This window comes from Pelophylax lessonae (assembly GCF_965119305.1).
Source record: "Pelophylax lessonae genome assembly, chromosome: 2".
In the NCBI taxonomy this organism is placed as follows: domain Eukaryota; kingdom Metazoa; phylum Chordata; class Amphibia; order Anura; family Ranidae; genus Pelophylax; species Pelophylax lessonae.
The window spans coordinates 299,756,443-299,776,909 of NC_138769.1; the positions used below are offsets into that span (position 1 = coordinate 299,756,443).

General features: G+C 42.4%; 1 protein-coding gene across 1 annotated transcript; it reads right to left on the reverse strand.

Annotated features, from left to right (window-relative positions):
- Positions 1 to 3,904: 3,904 nt before the first annotated feature.
- On the reverse strand, positions 3,905 to 20,375 carry TAF11 (TATA-box binding protein associated factor 11). The gene is made up of 5 exons (XM_082245685.1): positions 20,240 to 20,375; positions 17,197 to 17,333; positions 17,023 to 17,110; positions 8,744 to 8,840; positions 3,905 to 4,318 (listed from the first exon to the last, which is right to left on the reverse strand). Exons 1-5 carry the CDS (start codon positions 20,330 to 20,332, stop codon positions 4,188 to 4,190), a joined length of 546 nt encoding a protein of 181 aa, XP_082101811.1. The 5' UTR covers positions 20,333 to 20,375; the 3' UTR covers positions 3,905 to 4,187.
- Between the last annotated feature and the right edge of the window lie 92 nt (positions 20,376 to 20,467).

Consider the following 20,467-nt stretch of genomic DNA (forward strand, 5'->3'; position numbering starts at 1 on the left):
CGCATTTGTATTCGCCCTTGATCACATTATCGAGGAACGCATACATACCACAAGATGTACACCGAGTCGCATCTCCACACCTGCCGGGCATTGTACCTACTAATCTAATGGGGATTTAGTAATTAAAGTCTGTCCTGTGTGGCTGTTTCCTGGCTTCCTAACCCTACCTTCTCACCCTCTGGTACTCCGCTACACTCACTTGACACTTAGTCGCACAACACTCAGTCGCACAACGCCCAGAGTCACACCACACTCTGTCGCACAGCACTCACACTCAGGCACACGCAGTTATTCCCAGACACTCGCAGGTACTCCCAAATGCTCAGGTACCACTAGGTACTTGCAGATGCTCAGATACTACTTTACACCCACAGTTTAGTCAGTCAGTTACAGTCCCAGTACAGTTACAGTATAGCTACAGTACAGTCAGGGCACAGCTATAGTCACAGCACCGTAACAGTCAGTCACAGTTCCTTCTGACTTGCCCCCCCAGCAGCCGAACAGCTGATCAACTGATCGGTCACCTACTCACGTCCTGTTCCTCCTTCAGTCCCTCCAGGTCCTCTGCCGCTGTTCAGATGGTTCACCCCTATAGTCTCCGGTCACCTCGGCTTCCCCCCAAGATTTCCCGCACCAGCTCCCCAACGCAGCTCCTTCTTCTCACTCACAGCACACGCTGCATGCCCACACACACACACGTTCCTGCTTCCGGCTTCTCGCAGTGCCTCCTCCTCCAGTCACAGCGCCCCTCTTCCTCCAGTATTTGTGTACTGTATTGTGCATTTTAGTGTTTAAAACTGTAGTAAAGTTATTATTGATCAAAATGGGATTAAGACATTCGCTATACATTACAAACTTGGCAAAATCAATTATTACAAAAACTATTTATTAACTACACAAAAAGGGAGTAGAGAAGCCTGTTAGGAATGAGTTAACATGTCTAGTTTTCTGGTAAAATCTGATTTTTTTTTTTTAATACACTGTAAATACATTTTTTTTTTTTTTTTTTTAAATAACGTACTACTAAACACGGTACAATTATTTCAAATAAACTTTACAAAGGAAAAAAGTTATGTATATAAAATACGTTAGTAAGTTACATAGTCTGACAATATTTTGATCTAATAAAGTACAGAGTTATCGCTGTGTCTTATCGGTCTTTCTTCACTTCCCATACTCTTTATGAAACTGTACACATCTTACAGTATTGATAACGGTTGGGACTTTATTATGCAATACTCTCTTCATGTAGCTTCTAGTTAAAGTGAACCAAGGAGCACAGTGAAAAATGCCACTGCTGATTTGTTTTAGGCTTTGTACATATAAACTTCAGCATGGGAAAGAGCAATTTGTACTGCAAATCATTCAGGAGCATGGGGATTTTAGACATAGATCTCGGCTATAGCAATGATTGTAACTTTAAACAAGCTGCTAGTAGTTTGTACCCATTTGGGGTGTCTGGGGTGGGGGGCGGGGCCTCTGCTCACCCGCTTGTCCTCCAGCTTAGTTGGTCTTCTGGACTTTGCACATACCTCCTTTGAAGAGGCTCAGCTATGGGACCTCGTGTATTATACTGTTATGTATCTTCATATTGCATTCTCTGATGCTAATGTGCCAATGTGTTATATGCTTACCCACACTGTTGGGGTGTGTGGTACTTTTCTGTATGCTACCCCTTTCTTTTGTTTCACTGTTTTGTACAAACTCAATAAAAAATATTGAATACTAAACAAGCTGCTAGTAGGCTTCAGCATTACTTAATGCCGGTTAGCAGCTTATTTAAAGTAACAGTCAGCACTACCCTTGAGATGTATGTATCAGACAACACCCTGAGGAAAGCCAAAGGGCTCTATAAAGAGAGTTACACAAAGAGCATGTGCTTTTAGGAATCTGTTACACAGTCCAATAAATGTGTTGATGTGGCGTTTTATTGTATATTTACACTTATCCTTTAAAAAACAGGTCCGCAATGGCAGTCTCTACCTTCAAATTTGCTCAGGTCCCCGCAAAAGTAAAAGGCTCCCTTTAGTGCTAATCCCACCAGATATACATACTTGCTTATTTTTTTTTTTTGTCCTTTCACTACTTTGGCTGGCCATCCCATTATACAAAGCTCTTGTACAATTTTCCTTTAGATTTACCAAAACCATAGAATATGAAGTCAATCCTAAACGCTCTCAATTTGTATGCAGTCAGGCAGGCCTTTGCTCTACAAAAGAAAAAACATCAAAAGCACCCCCCCAACTACCATTCTCTCCCAACCAGGTTCACCAGCCCAGGATATAAGTCCCCCTTAGGAGATGTGAATAATTAATGCTATAATACATACAATAAAAAGAAAAAAGCTGCGCTAACGTGAGCAACATGTAAATAATTGATAAATGGATAATACACCAATCTCAATATTATTAATATGAGTAACAAATAGTGCATGAAATGCCAATATACACTGCATCAAATGATAAGTGAAAGACACCAAAAATGCTGATGAATTGCATAAAAACTACTAATGAGTGACCACTATGAATCACAAAAACATGAAAAACGTATAAATAAAAAATAGTCCATAAATATAACATATAATAAAAGGTCCCAAAGATGAAATCCAAAAATTATAGGAGTAAGTGAAGTGAATAAAGGATAAGAAGCCAGTATCTGTTGTCACCATGGTGCTCCAACAAATGTGACATGCATATCTGCTTACCAGATTCTGGTATAAAAACAGCCTGTATATATGGTTTCCTCACAGCGCCACTATAAATATGAGATTCCTTGCTTCAGCGAGCCCCCATGAATATGGCCAGAGAAGGAGGGATGAGACTGATCCTGATATTAATCCCAAGTGGGAACTCCGGTGGCACCATACAAGGAAAGACAATGGGCTCGATAGTGTGATATCGTCAAACCAATTTATTAAAGGATAAAAAGTAACACTCGCATGTAAATGAATAAATATCGCTAAGAGTTCAAAGGAAGCCGGCCGGCTCTCGTGTAGCCTGTCCTCAGGGCAGCGCGGTGACGTCAGCACGCCGTACCCTACGCGCTTGTCTGCAAAGACTTCTAATGGGGTACACGAGAGCCGGCCAGCTGCCTTTGAACTCTTAGAGATATTTATTAATTTACATGTGAGTGTTACTTTTTATCCTTTAATAAATTGGTTTGACGATATCACACTATCGAGCCCATTGTCTTTCCTTGTATCGTGCCATCAGAGTTCCCACTTGGGACTAATATCAGGATCAGTCTCATCCCTCCTTCTCTGGCCATATTCATGGGGGCTCGCTGAAGCAAGGAATCTCCTATTTAGAGTGGCGCTGTGAGGAAACCATATATACAGGCTGTTTTTATACCAGAATCTGGTACGCAGATATGCATGTCATATTTGTTGGAGCACCGTGGTGACAACAGATACTGGCTTCTTATCCTTTATTCACTTCACTTACTCCTATAATTTTTGGATTTCATCTTTGGGACCTTTTCTATAGGTTATATTTATGGACTATTTTATATTTATACATTTTTCATGTTTTTGTGTTTCATAGCGGTCTCTCATTAGTAGTTTTTATGCAATTCATTAGCATTTTTGGTGTCTTTCACTTATCATTTGATGCAGTATATTGGCATTTCAGGTGTCTTTCATGCACTATTTGTTACTCATATTAATAATATTGAGATTGGTGTATTATACATTTATCAATTATTTACATGTTGCTCACATTAGCGCAGCTTTTTTTCCTTTATATTTTTGCTTGGCGTTATCTCACTATAAAGCTGCTGCTCTTTTTAAAGCTTTAAGCGCAGTTACACTTTTACTTGTTTTATTACATACAATAAAAACACATACATATATGCAGCCTCTAGGATGATAATGTGCACTACATAGTTAAAGGTAAATCTTAAAACTGAACAAAATTGTATCATGTATTGCCAGCTTATGTTTAACCACCAGTTATACATACATAAAGGGAGCCCTAGTTAAGCATTAAGGCATGTTTCTTTTTTATGTTCTTGGCAGTCAGAGTAACAAGGGAGCAAAGTAAAAATCAGTAGGTACTGTTGGTGGGCTTCCAATCAAGATTGTCTGTTGTTTGACCCTGCATCATCAAAGGAACAGGTTTACTACAAATCATCAAAGCTATAGATCTCTTCTTAGAAGATGTAATAAGTCAACATCAAGTCCAATAACCTCAGCTGAACACGATTTTTTTATACTTGGAATCTGGAATTTGCCCCCTGGACTTTAATCTTCTGAGTGCTTCTCTCATGTGACGAGGCTGTAGTGGAGGGCTTTCTCCCCACTTTTCACAAACATCCAGAGCTGGGAAAACAAAATAAAACCAAATCTATTAAACTAGAACACGTCAGCTGTATTAATATAGCAGAACAGGCGGAAATAGAAAGAACATATTGTGCACATTCATTGATTTAACTTGCTAATACAATAACCAGTAAGTAGGGTAAAACTGACGTTACACTTCATGGTAAAACACCCATTTAGCCAGAAGGGCACTGAACCATTTTAAATCTCAAAACAATTCCATAAGGGCCATTTGACACTGCTGCACTGCGGTTTTGCCACAGTGTGTATGTGGCCACGGTTTTAAACCACAGTCCCATAAACTTTGTGTTTTCGGAATGCACACAAAATAAGCAGCATGCAGGACATTTGGTGCTCTTTCAGAAAATACACAAAACATAATAGAAAGTCTATGGGATACCGCAGGTCCACATGTGTTGTAGCCAAACCGCAGTGTGAAACTGGCCTAAGACTTGTCATTGCCTTAGTTGGATGACCACTGAGATGACTATATGGTGAGCCAGACATGCAGCCATAGCTCAACTTCATTTTTGCAGGTATACCAGGCTTGAAAGGAAGCTTAGGTTAATAGAAACCTTATTATTAGGCTCATTTGATAAAAATAAATACTGTATTTTCTGGCGTATAAGACTACTTTTGAACCTCAAAAAAATCCCCCAAAAATGGGGCGTCGTCTTATACGCCGAGTATAATATCTCCAATGTAACCTAAGTATAGCCGGTAGATGTAATCTCTCAAGACGCTGGCTTTGTGGGAATCCTGTACCGGTATACTGTATGTACCGTAGCTTCGGCTACATACAGTGTACCGCGCTGAGCCAATCAGCGATGTATTCTATTATTGAATGCAAAGCCTGCTCGGATTGGCGGAGTAACATCAGCCAGCCTCTGACTCTGCCAATCCGAACAGGCTTTGCATTCAATAATAGAATACATCGCTCACTGTGATTGGCTCAGCTCGGTACACTGTATGTAGCCGAAGCTACGGTACATACAGTATACCGGTACAGGATTCCCACACAGCCTGCGTTTTGAGATTACATCTACTGGTAATACTTAGGGTACTTTGGAGATATTATGAGAGATTACATGTATTACAGTACTAGGGTACCTTGGAGATCTATGAGAAATCTGATGCTTTTCAATGGTGTTGCCTTGCTTCGAAGGGGGGTAGTCTTATACGGCGAGTAAAGCCCAAAACCTATGTTTTAACTTGAAAATTAGGAGGGGGGGTCGTCTTATACGCCGGAAAATACGGTAACTTCATATAGGCACAATTAAGTGACTTTTTTGTTTTAATGCTTGCGGTTTCCTTCTATTTAATACCGCATTGTTTTTTTACCCAACTTCACTTTCTTTGCTGTGGTAGCTCCTATCACTAGCGATGCATTGATGGAGCCACTGCATCTTGCACACCCCCCTTCTATTGGCTACACAGCTGCTGTGTGTGATGACACACAGGCAGCACACAGTGACTGGAGATGAAAAGGGCATGTGACCTCCTATTAACTGACGTCTTAGCATTGAATGAAACTTCTGCGCATTTTAAGATGAGCACAAGTACTCATGGACATAGTAAAGAGTGCAGGGCAAATGCAAAAATCAGCACAAGGGACATAACCTACAGACAGTAGAGTGTGTCCCTTGTGCTGATTCCTCTCAATTAGTGAAAATCATCTTCTGTCCTGCCCACCTCCCCCACCAAACTCTTCCAGGGAGTAATACAACTAAGGGGGTGTCACAGGCTCTCATCAAGAAAATCTATAAAATGTGTGTTGAAGAAAGTGGGTTTCAGAGGGATTAACCCTTTACCAAAGTGAGGACTGCTGTTATACGTCTTTTGTTCTTTAATTGAGTAGTTACATTATATTACCTCTTAACTTGATATGCAATTTATCTCATGGATATTGTGTACTGTTCAAAACTAAAGTTGGAATCTCTGGACTCGGTTTTGAGAAAACAATAAAAACATTGAAAACAGTCTGTAAATGTAGGACAGGTGTATGATTGATAGCTTTGCCCCCTTCAATCACATTGCGTTTCATTCGCAGAAGCTGTAGGATGGCTTCTATGAATGACGAATGGTGCATCTGGGCTTTCTTGATTGGCGCCTGTGACCACCTGTTCATTCTAATAACTCCCTTGTGCAGATTTTTCTGTTTGTGATCTTGGCTACTCTGACTTTAGGAATTCTCATTTTCACAAACAGATTACAATCCAACTCTGCAGAACTGTTTTAACACCATGTAATAAAGCCCAACATGTGCCCCTTATGAGCAGTAAAAATAAGGTAACAAATGGCAATTGAGAGTTAAAGCGGAGTTCCACCCATTTATTCAAGTTACTTGAAACAAAATGCCCACCCGTAGCACAGTCAGTAATGGCAATTAATTATTTATTTATTTTCTAAATACTTTTTTTTTTTTTCTTTATATAGTCTGCACTTCTGGGCCTGGCCCCCTAAGCTGTTTCGTCGTTAGGCGATTTGCTAGGACTCCTGGGATGTCTGCTTTATCTATCCCCCAGGAGTCTTTGAACCACACTTTACTTCGTTCCAGGTTCTGTCTTGATTGACAGGTTGCCATAGCAACAGGGCCAGAATTTCAGCCGCCATTGTTATGGCAACCTGTAAACACAGTGTGCCGTGCTGCATCCTTACTGCGCAGGCGCGATTTCGGGACGTGCATGCTGGGTAGCCAGCTGCACGGAGTCCCGGAAGCAAGTGGGAGCAGGCTTCAGATGCCCATACTTGAAATGACCGCAGCCTGTCTGCCAGGATCCTGTGATAAACATCCTAATTGCAAATAGGAAGAAGAAATACAACTTATACTAGTAACCTGTTTATATTGTGCAAATAAAGTGATTCACAGGGGTGCTTTTTGGAGAAAACTGACAAGGAGACAGGAGCTCCACTTTAACCACTTTACCACCGGAGGATTTTCCTGCTTTACGTCCAGGCCACTTTTTGCAACTTGGCACTGCGCTACTTTAACTGACAATTTCGCGGTCATGCAATGCCGTACCCAAACTAAATTTACGCCCTTTTTTCCCCACAAACAGAACTTCCTTTTGGTGGTATTTGATCACCTCTGCCCTTTTCATTTTTTGCGATATTAATAAAAAAAAAAAGTGATAATTTTGCGAAAAAATTTACATTTTCTACTTTGACAGTTAAAAAATAACCAATATACTCAATTTTTGTCATATATTTAGGGCAAAAGGTATTTAGCTACATGACTGACAAAAAAATCCTCAATGAGCGTATTTTTAACCACTTTAAGACCGGAAGATTTTACCCCATTCCTGACCAGGCTATATTTTGCGATTCGGCACTGCGTTACTTTAACGGACAATTGCGAGGTCGTGCGACGCTGTACCCAAATTAAATCTATGTCCTTTTTTTTCCCCCACAAATAGAGCTTTTTTTTTGGTGGTATTTGATCACCTGTGCGATTTTTAAATTTTTTTAAAAAAAAGCGACAATTTAAAAAAAAAAAAAAAAAAAAAAAAAAAACAATATTTTTTACATTCTGATATATAACATTCCCCAAAAAAATTAAAAAAAAAAAAAAAATCAACATTTAACATTTTAGGCCAATTTGTTTTCTGATACATATTTTTTTTTTTTTTACCAAAAATCACAAAAAGCGTATTTTGATTGGTTTGCGCAAAAGTTATCGCGTTTGACAAGAAAGACTTGTCATTTTTATTGTTTTTTTTTTTACTAGTAATGGCGGCGATCTGCAATTTTTTTTTGCGGGACTGCGACATTGTGGCCAACACATGGGACCCCTGACATTTTTGGGGGTACCAGTGACATTACTACAGTAATCAGTGCTATAAATATGCACTGTTACTGTAATAATGACACTGGCAGGGAAGGGGTTAACTTTATTGGTGATCAAGGGGCTAAATGTATGCCTCATGCTTACTGACGTGTGTGGGGGGGAGGGGACTGTGTGACACCGACACAGATCGCAGGTTCAGTTATGCTGAATTCTGTAATCTGTCCCTGCCTGTCACATAGGAGATCCGCCCGCTTTGTTTACACAAGACTTCCGAGAGGGGCGGGATCCAGCGACGTAGGTCTACGTCGCTGGACGATAACGAGCCACTTTGCCGCAGTACCAGCTCAGTGAGCGGTCGGCAAGTGGTTAACATGTCGTACATGCCACATAATGTAGGGAAATTATCTAAGTTCTGTGAATCATATTCCTGGTTTTAATGCAAAGTGAAGTAGGAGACACATTATGTACATATACAGGGTTGTGGAGGCTGCTGCAGGGATGTACTGGCACCTCTATGAGCTGAACCTACTACCACTACCTCTATCCACTACCTACCAATCTTTTGGATGTCCCCACAATTTGATGTATTGACACAGCAGCGATATTCAAGTTTTTAAAAAGTGCACTATAAAAATTACCTTCTTCTACAACCTCTCCAACAAAAACCTTTGCAATACCAGACATGGCAATCACTACATTCTGTGACACAGAGCAGCCAGTAATGGACTGAATCAGCTGAAAAACAAAAGAACAAAAAGGCATTATATATGAAACGAGTCAAGATTCTTCAAGGATTCAAAACTAATCAATAGGAGAAGAAAATAAATTACAGACCAGCTAAGAGGGTCTATTTGTAATTGTTTTCACCCAACTTTCACTCAGGATTAAAATGTTTTTCCAAACAAATCAAATTAGAAAAATGTGTGAACGTTGTGTAAATACCTCTATAAAACAGACTTTTAATCAGTTTTTTTTTTTTTTAAACGTATTTTCATGCTTTGTCAAGTTGTCAGATTTCACAATATGCAATGATATATAATACAATACTGCTATGTCTCTGGGACATGGTGTGCAAGATATATTCTCTAAAAATCACCACTCACTCCATTGGCCCCCCTTTTTGGAAACCCGCCTTTTCCTCCCAGACAAAATCCCCAACAGTACATGGTGGGTCAATAAGAGCCTCTACAGCAAGGATCTCCAAACTACGGCCCTCCAGCTGTTGCACAACTACACATCCCATGAGGCATTGTAAGAAAACTGACATTTACAGACGTGACTAGGCATGATGGGAATTGTAGTTCCTTACCAACTGGAGGGCCATAGTTTGTAGACCATAAATGTATCAGATGGCCCAATTACTTTCCAGAGACCTTACAAATTACCCCTTCTGAAACATTCAACCTTTGTCAGACCACGTTATCACTCATTTTTTACAGACACTGTGTCAGGATCAGATGGATATCTCCAGTAGGACCTTTGATGAAGATAAGTTTGCGTGGTCCAGTGATGAGTTGCAGTAGTTTAAAGCTATATACTCTTCTTTAGTCACCTTTTCTTCCTTCTAGCTTTCATATTAACTCCTCACAAACGCTTTTGTAGTAGGCTACAGGGCCACCTCTAGTCTAGACTAAGTATGGAAGCATGGTGTTCTTCTGTTTGGCACTGGAAATGTTATTTTTATATTATTATTTTTCCCCTCAAGAGCATACACATAATAGTTCTGCACTACCGCGTGTGCAAGTATAAGCCTTCCAATAATAATAATAATAGTGAATGGGCAACCCCAACCACTGCACATCTTCATCTTACCCCTCCAGCAGTATTGGTTGTGGATTGCCACTTTAACTTCCTCCCATCCGTGCTATAGCCGAAGTATGGCTGCAGCTCGGACTCACATTTTCGGGAGGCCGTCTTTAAATGGCCTCCCAGAAGCAGGCTCCCCGCGCGCTCCCGCGAGCCTGCATCGGGGAAAATCTGTGTCGGCCGTGTCCCTTGGACACAGCCAATCACAGATCATGGTGACTGGCCAATCACAGCAGCCATTCACTACGTGATCGGACCGTCCAATGAGAGATGATCTCATATGTAAACATATGAGATCATCTCTCATCACCAGCGCTCCTTCCTCACACAGAGACTGCATGTGAGGAAGGAGGAGAGCCGATCAGCCGTCGGGGACACAGAAAAATGTAATCAGGGCACTGATCACCAGTGCCCTGATTACACAAGGTACACTAAACACACTAACTGCCCACCATCAATGCCCACAGTGGCCCCCATCAGTGCCCATAGTGCTGCCAGTCAGTGCCCATCAGTGCCTGCTCATCTAGGCACTGATGAGCACTGACTGGCAGCACTATGGGCACTGATGGTGCTGCCCATCAGTGCCGCCCGCCAGTGCCCATCAGTGGAACTGTATTTATTGCTAGAATACATCGCTTTCTATAAATCGCTGAGCACCGATCAGACCAGACTGTATTGTGTTCTGGGTATGAGACAGTACGGTATGTTGTATGAAGTCTCAGCTACATACAGTTTACCCCCACTTTGCCTCTCATACCTGTTCACCCCTTATGAACCAGAGAAATTTTCACATTTCTTCTATGGGCCGGTTTATTCAGGGATAACGGTCATTACTTAAGCCAACAACGTCATACATACAGGTCCCTCTCAAAAAATTAGCATATTGTGATAAAGTTCATTATTTTCTGTAATGTACTGATAAACATTAGACTTTCATATATTTTAGATTCATTACACACAACTGAAGTAGTGCAAGCCTTTTATTGTTTTAATATTGATGATTTTGGCATACAGCTCATGAAAACCCAAAATTCCTATCTCAAAAAATTAGCATATCATGAAAAGGTTCTCTAAACGAGCTATTAACCTAATCATCTGAATCAACTAATTAACTCTAAACACCTGCAAAAGATTCCTGAGGCTTTTAAAAACTCCCAGCCTGGTTCATTACTCAAAACCGCAATCATGGGTAAGACTGCCAACCTGACTGCTGTCCAGAAGGCCATCATTGACACCCTCAAGCAAGAGGGTAAGACACAGAAAGAAATTTCTGAACGAATAGGCTGTTCCCAGAGTGCTGTATCAAGGCACCTCAGTGGGAAGGAAAAAGTGTGGCAGAAAACGCTGCACAACGAGAAGAAGTGACCGGACCCTGAGGAAGACTGGGGAGAGGGAAATGCCAAAATGCCTGAAGTCCAGTGTCAAGTACCCACAGTCAGTGATGGTCTGGGGTGCCATGTCAGCTGCTGGTGTTGGTCCACTGTGTTTTATCAAGGGCAGGGTCAATGCAGCTAGCTATCGGGAGATTTTGGAGCACTTCATGCTTCCATCTGCTGAAAAGCTTTATGGAGATGAAGATTTCATTTTTCAGCACGACCTGGCACCTGCTCACAGTGCCAAAACCACTGGTAAATGGTTTACTGACCATGGTATTACTGTGCTCATTTGGCCTGCCAACTCTCCTGACCTGAACCCCATAGAGAATCTGTGGGATGTTGTGAAGAGAAAGTTGAGAGATGCAAGACCCAACACTCTGGATGAGCTCCAGGCCGCTATCGAAGCATCCTGGGCCTCCATAACACCACAGCAGTGCCACAGGCTGATTGCCTCCATGCCACGCCGCATTGAAGCAGTCATTTCTGCAAAAGGATTCCCGACCAAGTATTGAGTGCATAACTGAACATAATTATTTGAAGGTTGACTTTTTTTGTATTAAAAACACTTTTCTTTTATTGGTCAGATGAAATATGCTAATTTTTTGAGATAGGAATTTTGGGTTTTCATGAGCTGTATGCCAAAATCATCAATATTAAAACAATAAAAGGCTTGCACTACTTCAGTTGTGTGTAATGAATCTAAAATATATGAAAGTCTAATGTTTATCAGTAGATTACAGAAAATAATAGGGATGCACCGAAATGAAATTCTTGGCCGAAGCCGAATAATAATAAAATGTTTGGCCGAAGGCCGAATACCGAACGCGGGGTTTTGCATTTTTTCCATTTATTTTGCCAATTTTTTGTCCTCTCGTGTCTCTCTCTCTCTCTCTCTCTTGTCCTCTCATGTCTCTCTCTCTCCCTAAATGTTACTGTAGGGAATAGGATTCAGTGCACACTGCAGCCTTGTACCATAGGGTTAATGTTAGTGACACTGTAGGGATTGGGAAGGATGCTGGGAATGGAAATCAGGAAGCATGCAGGCAGCCTTGTAAATTTTAGTTGCAGATACAGGGCACTGGGCAGGTCAGGGTTAATGTGGTAACATCAATTACTCAGTGACAGTCAGTGTCAGTGTGGACTCGATCAGATTATACAGTCTCTCATAGTGGTGGTAGTAGGAAGCTGGAGGTGGACTAGTAGTAGCCTGGAAAGGAGCACAGCCGCATACATACATTACTCACTCGTGCACTGCAGCCCGCCCCACACATTCAGTGAGTCTTACTCTCCTCCCTAGTTTTTTCAATGGCACATTCAGGAAGCCAATCATGCCGTGAGTAGCGGCACAGCGGAACCAATCAGGTGTGCAGGCACGCGTGATTGGTTCGCTGTGCAGCTAATCACGGCATGATTGGCTTCCTGAATGTGCCATTGAAAAAACTAGGGAGGAGAGTAAGACTCACTGAATGTGTGGGGCGGGCTGCAGTGCACGAGTGAGTAATGTATGTATGCTCACCGCTGAAGTGTCCCGGCTTCCCCTGCCTAACACGGAAGTCTGTGAGTCCTCCTCCGAGTCCCTTCCCCCTGTAAATATCGTGACCTCGGCGATATGAATATCGCCTACGGCCACAGAACGATAGTCAATATCATATCGACTATCGTTCAGCCCTATTATTCGGCACAAAATTATTCGGCCTTTTGACTTATTCGGCCGAACACCGAAAGTGCTATTTTTTCTATTTTCGGCCGAATAATGTTCGGCCACCGATTATTCGGTGCATCCCTAGAAAATAATGAACTTTATCACAATATGCTAATTTTTTGAGAGGGACCTGTATATTGTTTTTTTGAGGACAAACAGGGCTTGTGACAGTGTGAAAAAAGGAATGCCATTAATCGGCAAGTGTGTTTACATTGTAATCAGCTGTGACTGGACACAGCTGATCACGTGGTAAAGGGCCGCTGTGATTGGCCCTTTACCCCAATCTGTGATCGCTGTGTCTGAAGGACACGGTGATCACAGAGCACGCCAAATGTGCGATGCAGGGGGCCCGGTTCTGGGAGGATGACAATAGACACCCTCCCAGAACTGGATGACCACACTGTAGCTGTTATTCAGCAATAGCGCAGTCAGCAAGTTATTAATAAAGAGGTTTAGTCTTAAACTAATCTCCAGATTTCCTGTCACTTTAAATAGTTTGTTTCGACCCAGCTTGTCTAAACCATCTGTTTCTAATACGAAGTGCTGCATTGGCTCCAAGCACCGTATGAACTGTATGCAGCTTCAGGTACACACAGTACACAGTGCTGGCTTATGACTGCAAGACAGGGAGTTCTTGTCTCACACCAGAACAAAACAGAGTTGGTCTGAGGGGTGCTCAGCTTCAGAGGCAGCTTTTAATTCTATGAGTGCCCTACGATAGAGAGAATACCCCTGAATGGTAGCCAGCCAATCATGTGAGCTGTCAAACAAAGTTTCTGAAATTCCCACAAAATTGAAATCCTCATACATTAGCAGCTCTATTTCTCCTATTTAATTAGCTAGACTTCTAGCATTGGTGTACACGCCTCATATTTTTGTCCGGTCGCATACTCTTTACTTGTTAGTTGTTATGAGGCTGCAATGTAACTCTACAAAGCTTTTTTTGTTTGGCTGAGTCAGATGGTGACATCATCAGCCCACCTCTCAGCCCGCCTCAGCCAGGGAAGCTTTAAATCCCTTGGAATTAACCGTTTTTTCTGCACTAATTTGTCATTAAATTTTATTTGATCCTCAAGTTACAACAATAGACTAACACAATGTGCTTAACCTCTTGCCAGCAGCCAGCATTACATATACTGCGGCAAGTCGGCTCTGTCCCACGAAACAACGCAACTGTACGTCGTTTCGTGGAACCGCTAGTGGGGGCACGCACCGATTAACTACAGGGGGAGCCAATTATTGGGTCCGGCAGCCGCGATTGCCGCTGGGCACCTGCGATGGCTCCCCTTGGAGGCAAAAGGTCTCCCGTGGTAAACATGGCAAACCACTGTTGTGTCAGTAATGAACACAGTCCCACAAAAAAAAAAAAAAAAAATCGATGATCGCCGCCAATACTAGTAAATATAAATAAAAATGACATACATCTATCCCTTAGTTTGTAGACGCAATAACTTTTGCGCAAACCAATCAATATACATTTATTGGGATTTTTTTTAAATCAAAAATATGTAGCAAAATACATATTGGCCTGAAATTATGAAAAAATTGAACCTTCATTTTTTTTTTTTATTGGGAATGTTTTATAGCAGAAAGTAAAAAACAGTTTTTTTTCAGAATTGTTGACATCAATTTTATTTGGGTACAGCGTTGCACGACCGTGCAACTGTCAGTTAAAGAAACGCAGTTCTGCATCGCAAAAAATGGCCTGCTCATTAAGGGGGAAAACCTTACAGTCCAGAAGAGGTTAAGCTGGTAACACAAACAAACAATCCCAAATTATTTTGTATTTATTGAGCTCAACCTTTCACAGTGCTGGAGGAAAAAAGTGAGTGAACCCATGGGCCCAATTCCTTCAACAAAAGCTAATTGGAGTCAGTAGTTTGCAAACCTGGAGTCCAATTAATGATATGAGTTTTGAGGTGTGGTTTAGAGCAGTGTTTCTCAACCCCGGTTCTCAGGGCACACTAACAGGCCACGTTTGCAAGAAAACTGAAATACATAACAGGTGATATAATTTGCTGCTCAGTGATTGCAGTAGTCTAGTCTGCATCTCCCCAAGGTAATACTTAAGATCTGGCCTGTTAGTGTGCCCTGAGGACCGAAGTTGAGAAACACTGGTTTAGAGCTACTTTAAATGATAAGAAAAACAAAAATTTTAAGATTGCTGTTCATAAGAAGCATCAGCTGATGTGAACCATGCTCTGAAAAAAGCTGCTCTCTAAAGGCATAGGATCAGGAGTAGCTGATCTGCATAAGGCTGGAAAGGGATACAAAGTAACCTTAGGGTCCTTTCACACAGCCGCTCCGTGTGTCCGCAAATCATCCTATTTTTTTGCGGATGATTTACGGACATAATGTAAGTGAATGGCACTGCGGATGTCAGTGGAATACCATCCGCTGACATCCGATTTTCCTCCTTTCAGTTCTGTTCCGTTTTTTTGAATGGAACAGAACCCTATTTTTCATCCGTGTAAAAAACGGAAAGGAAGGAAAATCGGATGTCAGCGGTGTCATCCGCTGACATCCGCAGTGCCATATACTTACATTATGTCCGCATATCATCCGCAAACGGATGGGATGATATGCGGGCACACAGAGCGGATGACACAAATGTCATCCGCTCCGTGAAAAAAAAAAAAGTCCCGCAGCGGACTAAAGCAGCGGAGCGGCCGTGTGAAAGGACCCTTAAAGTGTTTAGGTATTCATCACTCAACATTAAACAAATTGTCTATAAATGGAGACAGGTGTGGCTACTCTTCCTAGAAGTTGCCACCCAGCCAAGATGATTCCCAAGGCACAATGGAGGATTCTCAATGAGGTAAAGAAGAACCCAAGAATAACAGCTAAAAGGCTTGAAGACATTAATTGAACTGGCAAACATCTCTGTTCACGAGTCTACCTTATGCAAGTCAGTACAGGCAGGGTGTCCATGTCAAAATACCACGGAGAAAGCTGCTGGTCTCCAAAGAAAACATTGCTGCACACACAAAGTTTGCCATGGAGCACCTTGGCAAACTGCAATGCTACTGGGAAAATGTTTTGTGGGCTGAAAAAACAAAAGTTGAATTGTTCAGGAAGAATACTAAAGCACTATAAATGGTGCAAAAAGTGCACAGCTTACCAACATTAAAACATCCTCCCAACGGTGAAGTATGGTGGAGGGGACATCATGATTTGGGCTTGCTTTGCTGCCTTAGGGCCTGGACCACCTGCCATCAGCAAGGGGAAAATGATATCCAAAGTTTACCAAAATATCCTACAGGATAATGTCAGGGTGGCTGTCCACCAGCTAAAGCAAAATAGAAGTTGGCTGATGTAGCAGGACAATGTCCCTAAGCATCAAAGTAAATCCACCAGTCTGGCTTCAGAAAAAGAAAATGTGCCTTTTGGAGTGGCCCAGTCAGAGCCCAGACCTTAACCCCATAGAGATGCTGTGGAATAACCTCAGGAAAGCCATTCAAACCAGACATGCTACATATGTGTCTGAGCTGAAACAGTTTTGTAAAGAGGATTGGTCAAAATTTCCTGCAGAACATTGTCAAGGTTTGATCCAGAGCTGCCCCGCAATCTCAGGATTTGATTTACAGCAGCAGGAGCAAATGGCTACCCTGCTGCTGCCTCTGTGAGCAGAGAGTGAAGAGAGCTGCTGCTGACAGGCACAGTGCTGGATCAAGTTAGCACTCCGGTAAGTATGATAGGGGGTGTGGTAAAAAAAAAAAAAAAAAAACACTGGGGATGCATTTAATGTCCCAGATTTAGACCCACTTTAGGCATGTTGTGTTTGTCTATTGTTTTGATTCAGAGGATCAGATCACATTTTTTGGCAAATTACAGCAAAAAAAACAGTTAAATACAAGGGATTCACATATTTTCTTGCCATTGTAAATGCCTTTTTTTGTACAGGTGACCTCATAGCTAAAAGTGACCCTGTGATGATAGGGTAAAAATGATTACTGAATATTTACAAAGATGGTACAACAAGTATCTTTAAAAAAGGGTTCATACGAAAACAAATTTGTTTCCAACATCATACCCGTTTAATAGCAGCTTTAGGGAATGCAGAGCGTCTATACATCTCATATCGATTTAGCTGTTCTTCTGAAAAGGATGACACCAGAATTCTACACAGAAAACAATGTGTGACATATTTAGGTATTACTGTAGGAAGTCTCAGAGAGTCAGTTACAATGTATTTACAGTTACTTACTGCATCTTCTGTATCTCATCCTCATCCACTTTCTGCTTCTTTTCTTTTTTCTCCTTTAGTTCAATTTTCATTTTCTTAGCGTTTGCATCTGATGTCTCTCCAGCTGCTGCTGTCACAGAACTTTCCTCTGCTTTCACCTTGAAAATACAGTTTTGAAGAACAAGCAACACTTAGCTTGACAAAAGTCAAGTTAAATCAAAGTGGAAAATGATCGGCCGACAGTGACAGCATCCTATCAGCTGCAGTCACTGTTCAGGTGTTCAGACAGCTGCTGCTGAATACAGTACATCTTACTCAATCTGTGGGCTGAACAAGAGAAATCTAGCTTGGTAAGGCTAGCATTAGGCTCTAAAATACAGATATGAATGGACTATTTGGGATGGGATTTAGTTCCCTAAATGAGAATAATATTTACTTCACTCCAGCAGCCGCCTGGGATATTTACATCAGATATCCCAGGAGGCTTAAAGTGGTTGTAAAGCTACTGTATGTTTTTCCTACAGTCCCCTGTGTTACATTACGTGCCCCAGTGTATGTGCTTTTTAAAAAATATGTCGCTTTGTACCTTATTTCATAGCGCTGCTCTGAAAATAAGGTATAAAGCGGCATAGTTTTTAAAAAGCACATACACTGGGCCATATAATGTAATTTACCCAGGGCACTGCAGGAATAATACACAGTTATGATAGCAGCAGGAGGGGAGGGATGGGGAGCAAAGCGGCACTGTCACTAGCTGACAGGCAGGGAGGGAGGGAGAGAGAGGGAGCAAGGAGAGACAGCGGCATAATAGAGGCATGTAAACTGACCACGGTCTCATGGACCAGCATCCATGATAAACGTGGTCAGTTTACAGAGGGGAGGGCAGGATCAGCCAGGTATTTTAGAGCAGTGGTCCTCAACTCCGGTCCTCAGGGCCCACTAACAGGCCAGATTTTAAGTATTACCTTGGGGAGATGCAGACTAGAATACTGCAATCACTGAACAGCAAATGATATCACCTGTGATGTATTTCAGTTATCTTGAAAACCTGGCCTGTTAGTGGGCCCTGTAGGCCAGGGTTGAGGACCACTGTTTTAGATAATAGAAAGGGCCAAATTACACAGCACAAACACTGTGCTGTTATTCAAGCTTTAATGGAACAGGATTTTTTTTTAGGATTACAACCACTTTCAGCTTACAAACCGTGCATTTTTGGGGGCTGGTTGTTAGATTCTGGTAGGGACAACCTGCTCTTGCTAACATCAGAGAAGAGGATAGCAGCTCAGAACATGGCATATGGTGGTGCATTGACAGAACATAGCAAGCCAACACTGCATTTCCTTTATGTTTAAGGTATTTGAGAACAACCCAGCAGACAAGGTAAGAGGGGGTTAAAATCAAACAAAATTAACCTTGGGGGGGGGGATTTCCACTTTAAAGCACAACCAAAAGGCACACATATTTACCTTTGTTCCAGCGGCTCTGTGCCTACAGGAGTCCCTTGCCAGCATTTCATCCTATGGTTCTTCCAAGTGATGGTCTTCAGACATTTTGATTGGCCGCAGTGAGATGACATCACTCCCATGTACTGGCAGTGAGCCAGAATGTAAACTGAGCTGCGCATGCTCAGAATAGGGTACACTCAGCAGGTAAGTGGATTTAATTGCATGTCCCTTCGGCAATAAAGAGCTGCATGTTTACAAATTTTTTTTTGCTTGTGACTTTAGTTCCTCTTTAATCTAGTAAGAATAAAGTCAGTCCAGTGTGTTAAAGAGGTTGTAAACCTCAGAAAAATGTTTTTAAAAAAACAAACACATAATGAGCTAGTATGCATCGCATACTAGCTCATTATGAAATACTTATCTTAGAACAAAACACAGCAGTGCCACCCGCTCACCTCTCTCACGGGTGACATGTTCGGTCGCCCTTCTTCCGGGTTTTGCGGTATCCGGCCATCTGATCGGCTGGAGCCGCGATGACGTCACAGGGTTCTAAAGGAACGGCACGACGGCCGTTTCTTCAGAGCGCATGCGCCAGTGATGTCACTGGCTGCATGCAAAGGCTTACCTATAGGTACAAGTTGCAGAAAAGGGTTTACTTCCTCTTTAAAATAGAAGCACAGAGAAAGCTCTGTGGATCACAGGAGTGCAATTCGTTCTGCACTCCTGTGACCTGTTTTCAGCAGACAGCGAGCTGAAGCCCCCTGTCATCTGACATCACAGAGCCAGTCCAGGCTCAGCCAAGATCGTGGCAATGAAGTCAGCATCTGCCCACATGCCTGGACTGGCACCCTGCTCAGCCTCTCAGCGAGGATGGGGCAAGGCAGAGAACGGTGATTGACAGTCACCAGCTCTCTGCTCACAGAGCCCTGAGAACCAAGCAATCTGCGGTTAGATTGTTTAGGTTTTCAGTGTTAGGACCTTTTCACACTTGCGGACCGTTCAGATCCACCTGCCAGTTTTTCATGCAGATCCACCTGCCAGTTTTTCATGTATCTCTATGGGGCATCGGATGTTACCGATCCTGTCCGTCAAATCGGGACGGATGGAAACCCTATTTTCCATCTGTCTGGCGGATCGGATGGGAGCGGACAGGCGGTTCTCATCCGATTCCTCCATAGCGAACAGCAGGGGCCTGACAGCTATGTCTCCGCACACAGCGCGGAGACAGAGCTGCCATCCACCTACTCAGCAGGGGATCGGCGAATCGATCCCCCGCTGAGAAAAACGGAGTCCGCCGACAGACTCCCATATGTGAAAGGGCCTTAGAGCTGGCGGGAAACAAGCTGTATCCACATAGGTATGATTTTTGGGAAACAAAAACCCTAAACTCTACAGTCAGTCCAAACTAGAAAAGATACGTAAACATACGTTCTGTGCGAACGTTTCCAAAACTACAATGCCATTGAAATGTACTTTGTGTTCACTGACACTTTCAATGTATCACCAGAACTATGTACCATATTGCTGTGTAGTTCATTCACCAAAGGAAACACACAACCGCTACTTGCTTCCTTATATTGATCAGGTTAAAATATACATTCTTTTAAAGGCATCCCCCTCACCACGTTCTCCGCCTCATCCACCTTCTCCCGCGGTTCTGCCGCTTCAGTGGTAATTTTCTCCTCGCTCGGGGCTGCAGGTTCTGAGACCTCCATGTTTTCCTTCCGGAAGGAATTCCTATTTCTCACGTGACATCATATGTATGCGACCGTGAAGAACACATTAGAAAGAGAGAACGTAATGACGTTTCGGGGGGGGGGGATAGAAGGAGAGTACGTAATGACGTTCTG

What these genes read in the sequence shown, in the direction of transcription:
- TAF11 (XM_082245685.1), bottom strand. Translation starts at nt 20,332, where the DNA reads ATGGAGGTCTCAGAACCTGCAGCCCCGAGCGAGGAGAAAATTACCACT. An exon ending in GATGAGATACAGAAGATGCA is followed by an intron (nt 17,111 to 17,196) that starts GTAAGTAACTGT and finishes TTTTCTGTGTAG; the next exon opens with AATTCTGGTGTCATCCTTTT. An exon ending in CTAAAGCTGCTATTAAACGG is followed by an intron (nt 8,841 to 17,022) that starts GTATGATGTTGG and finishes TTTGTTTTTCAG; the next exon opens with CTGATTCAGTCCATTACTGG.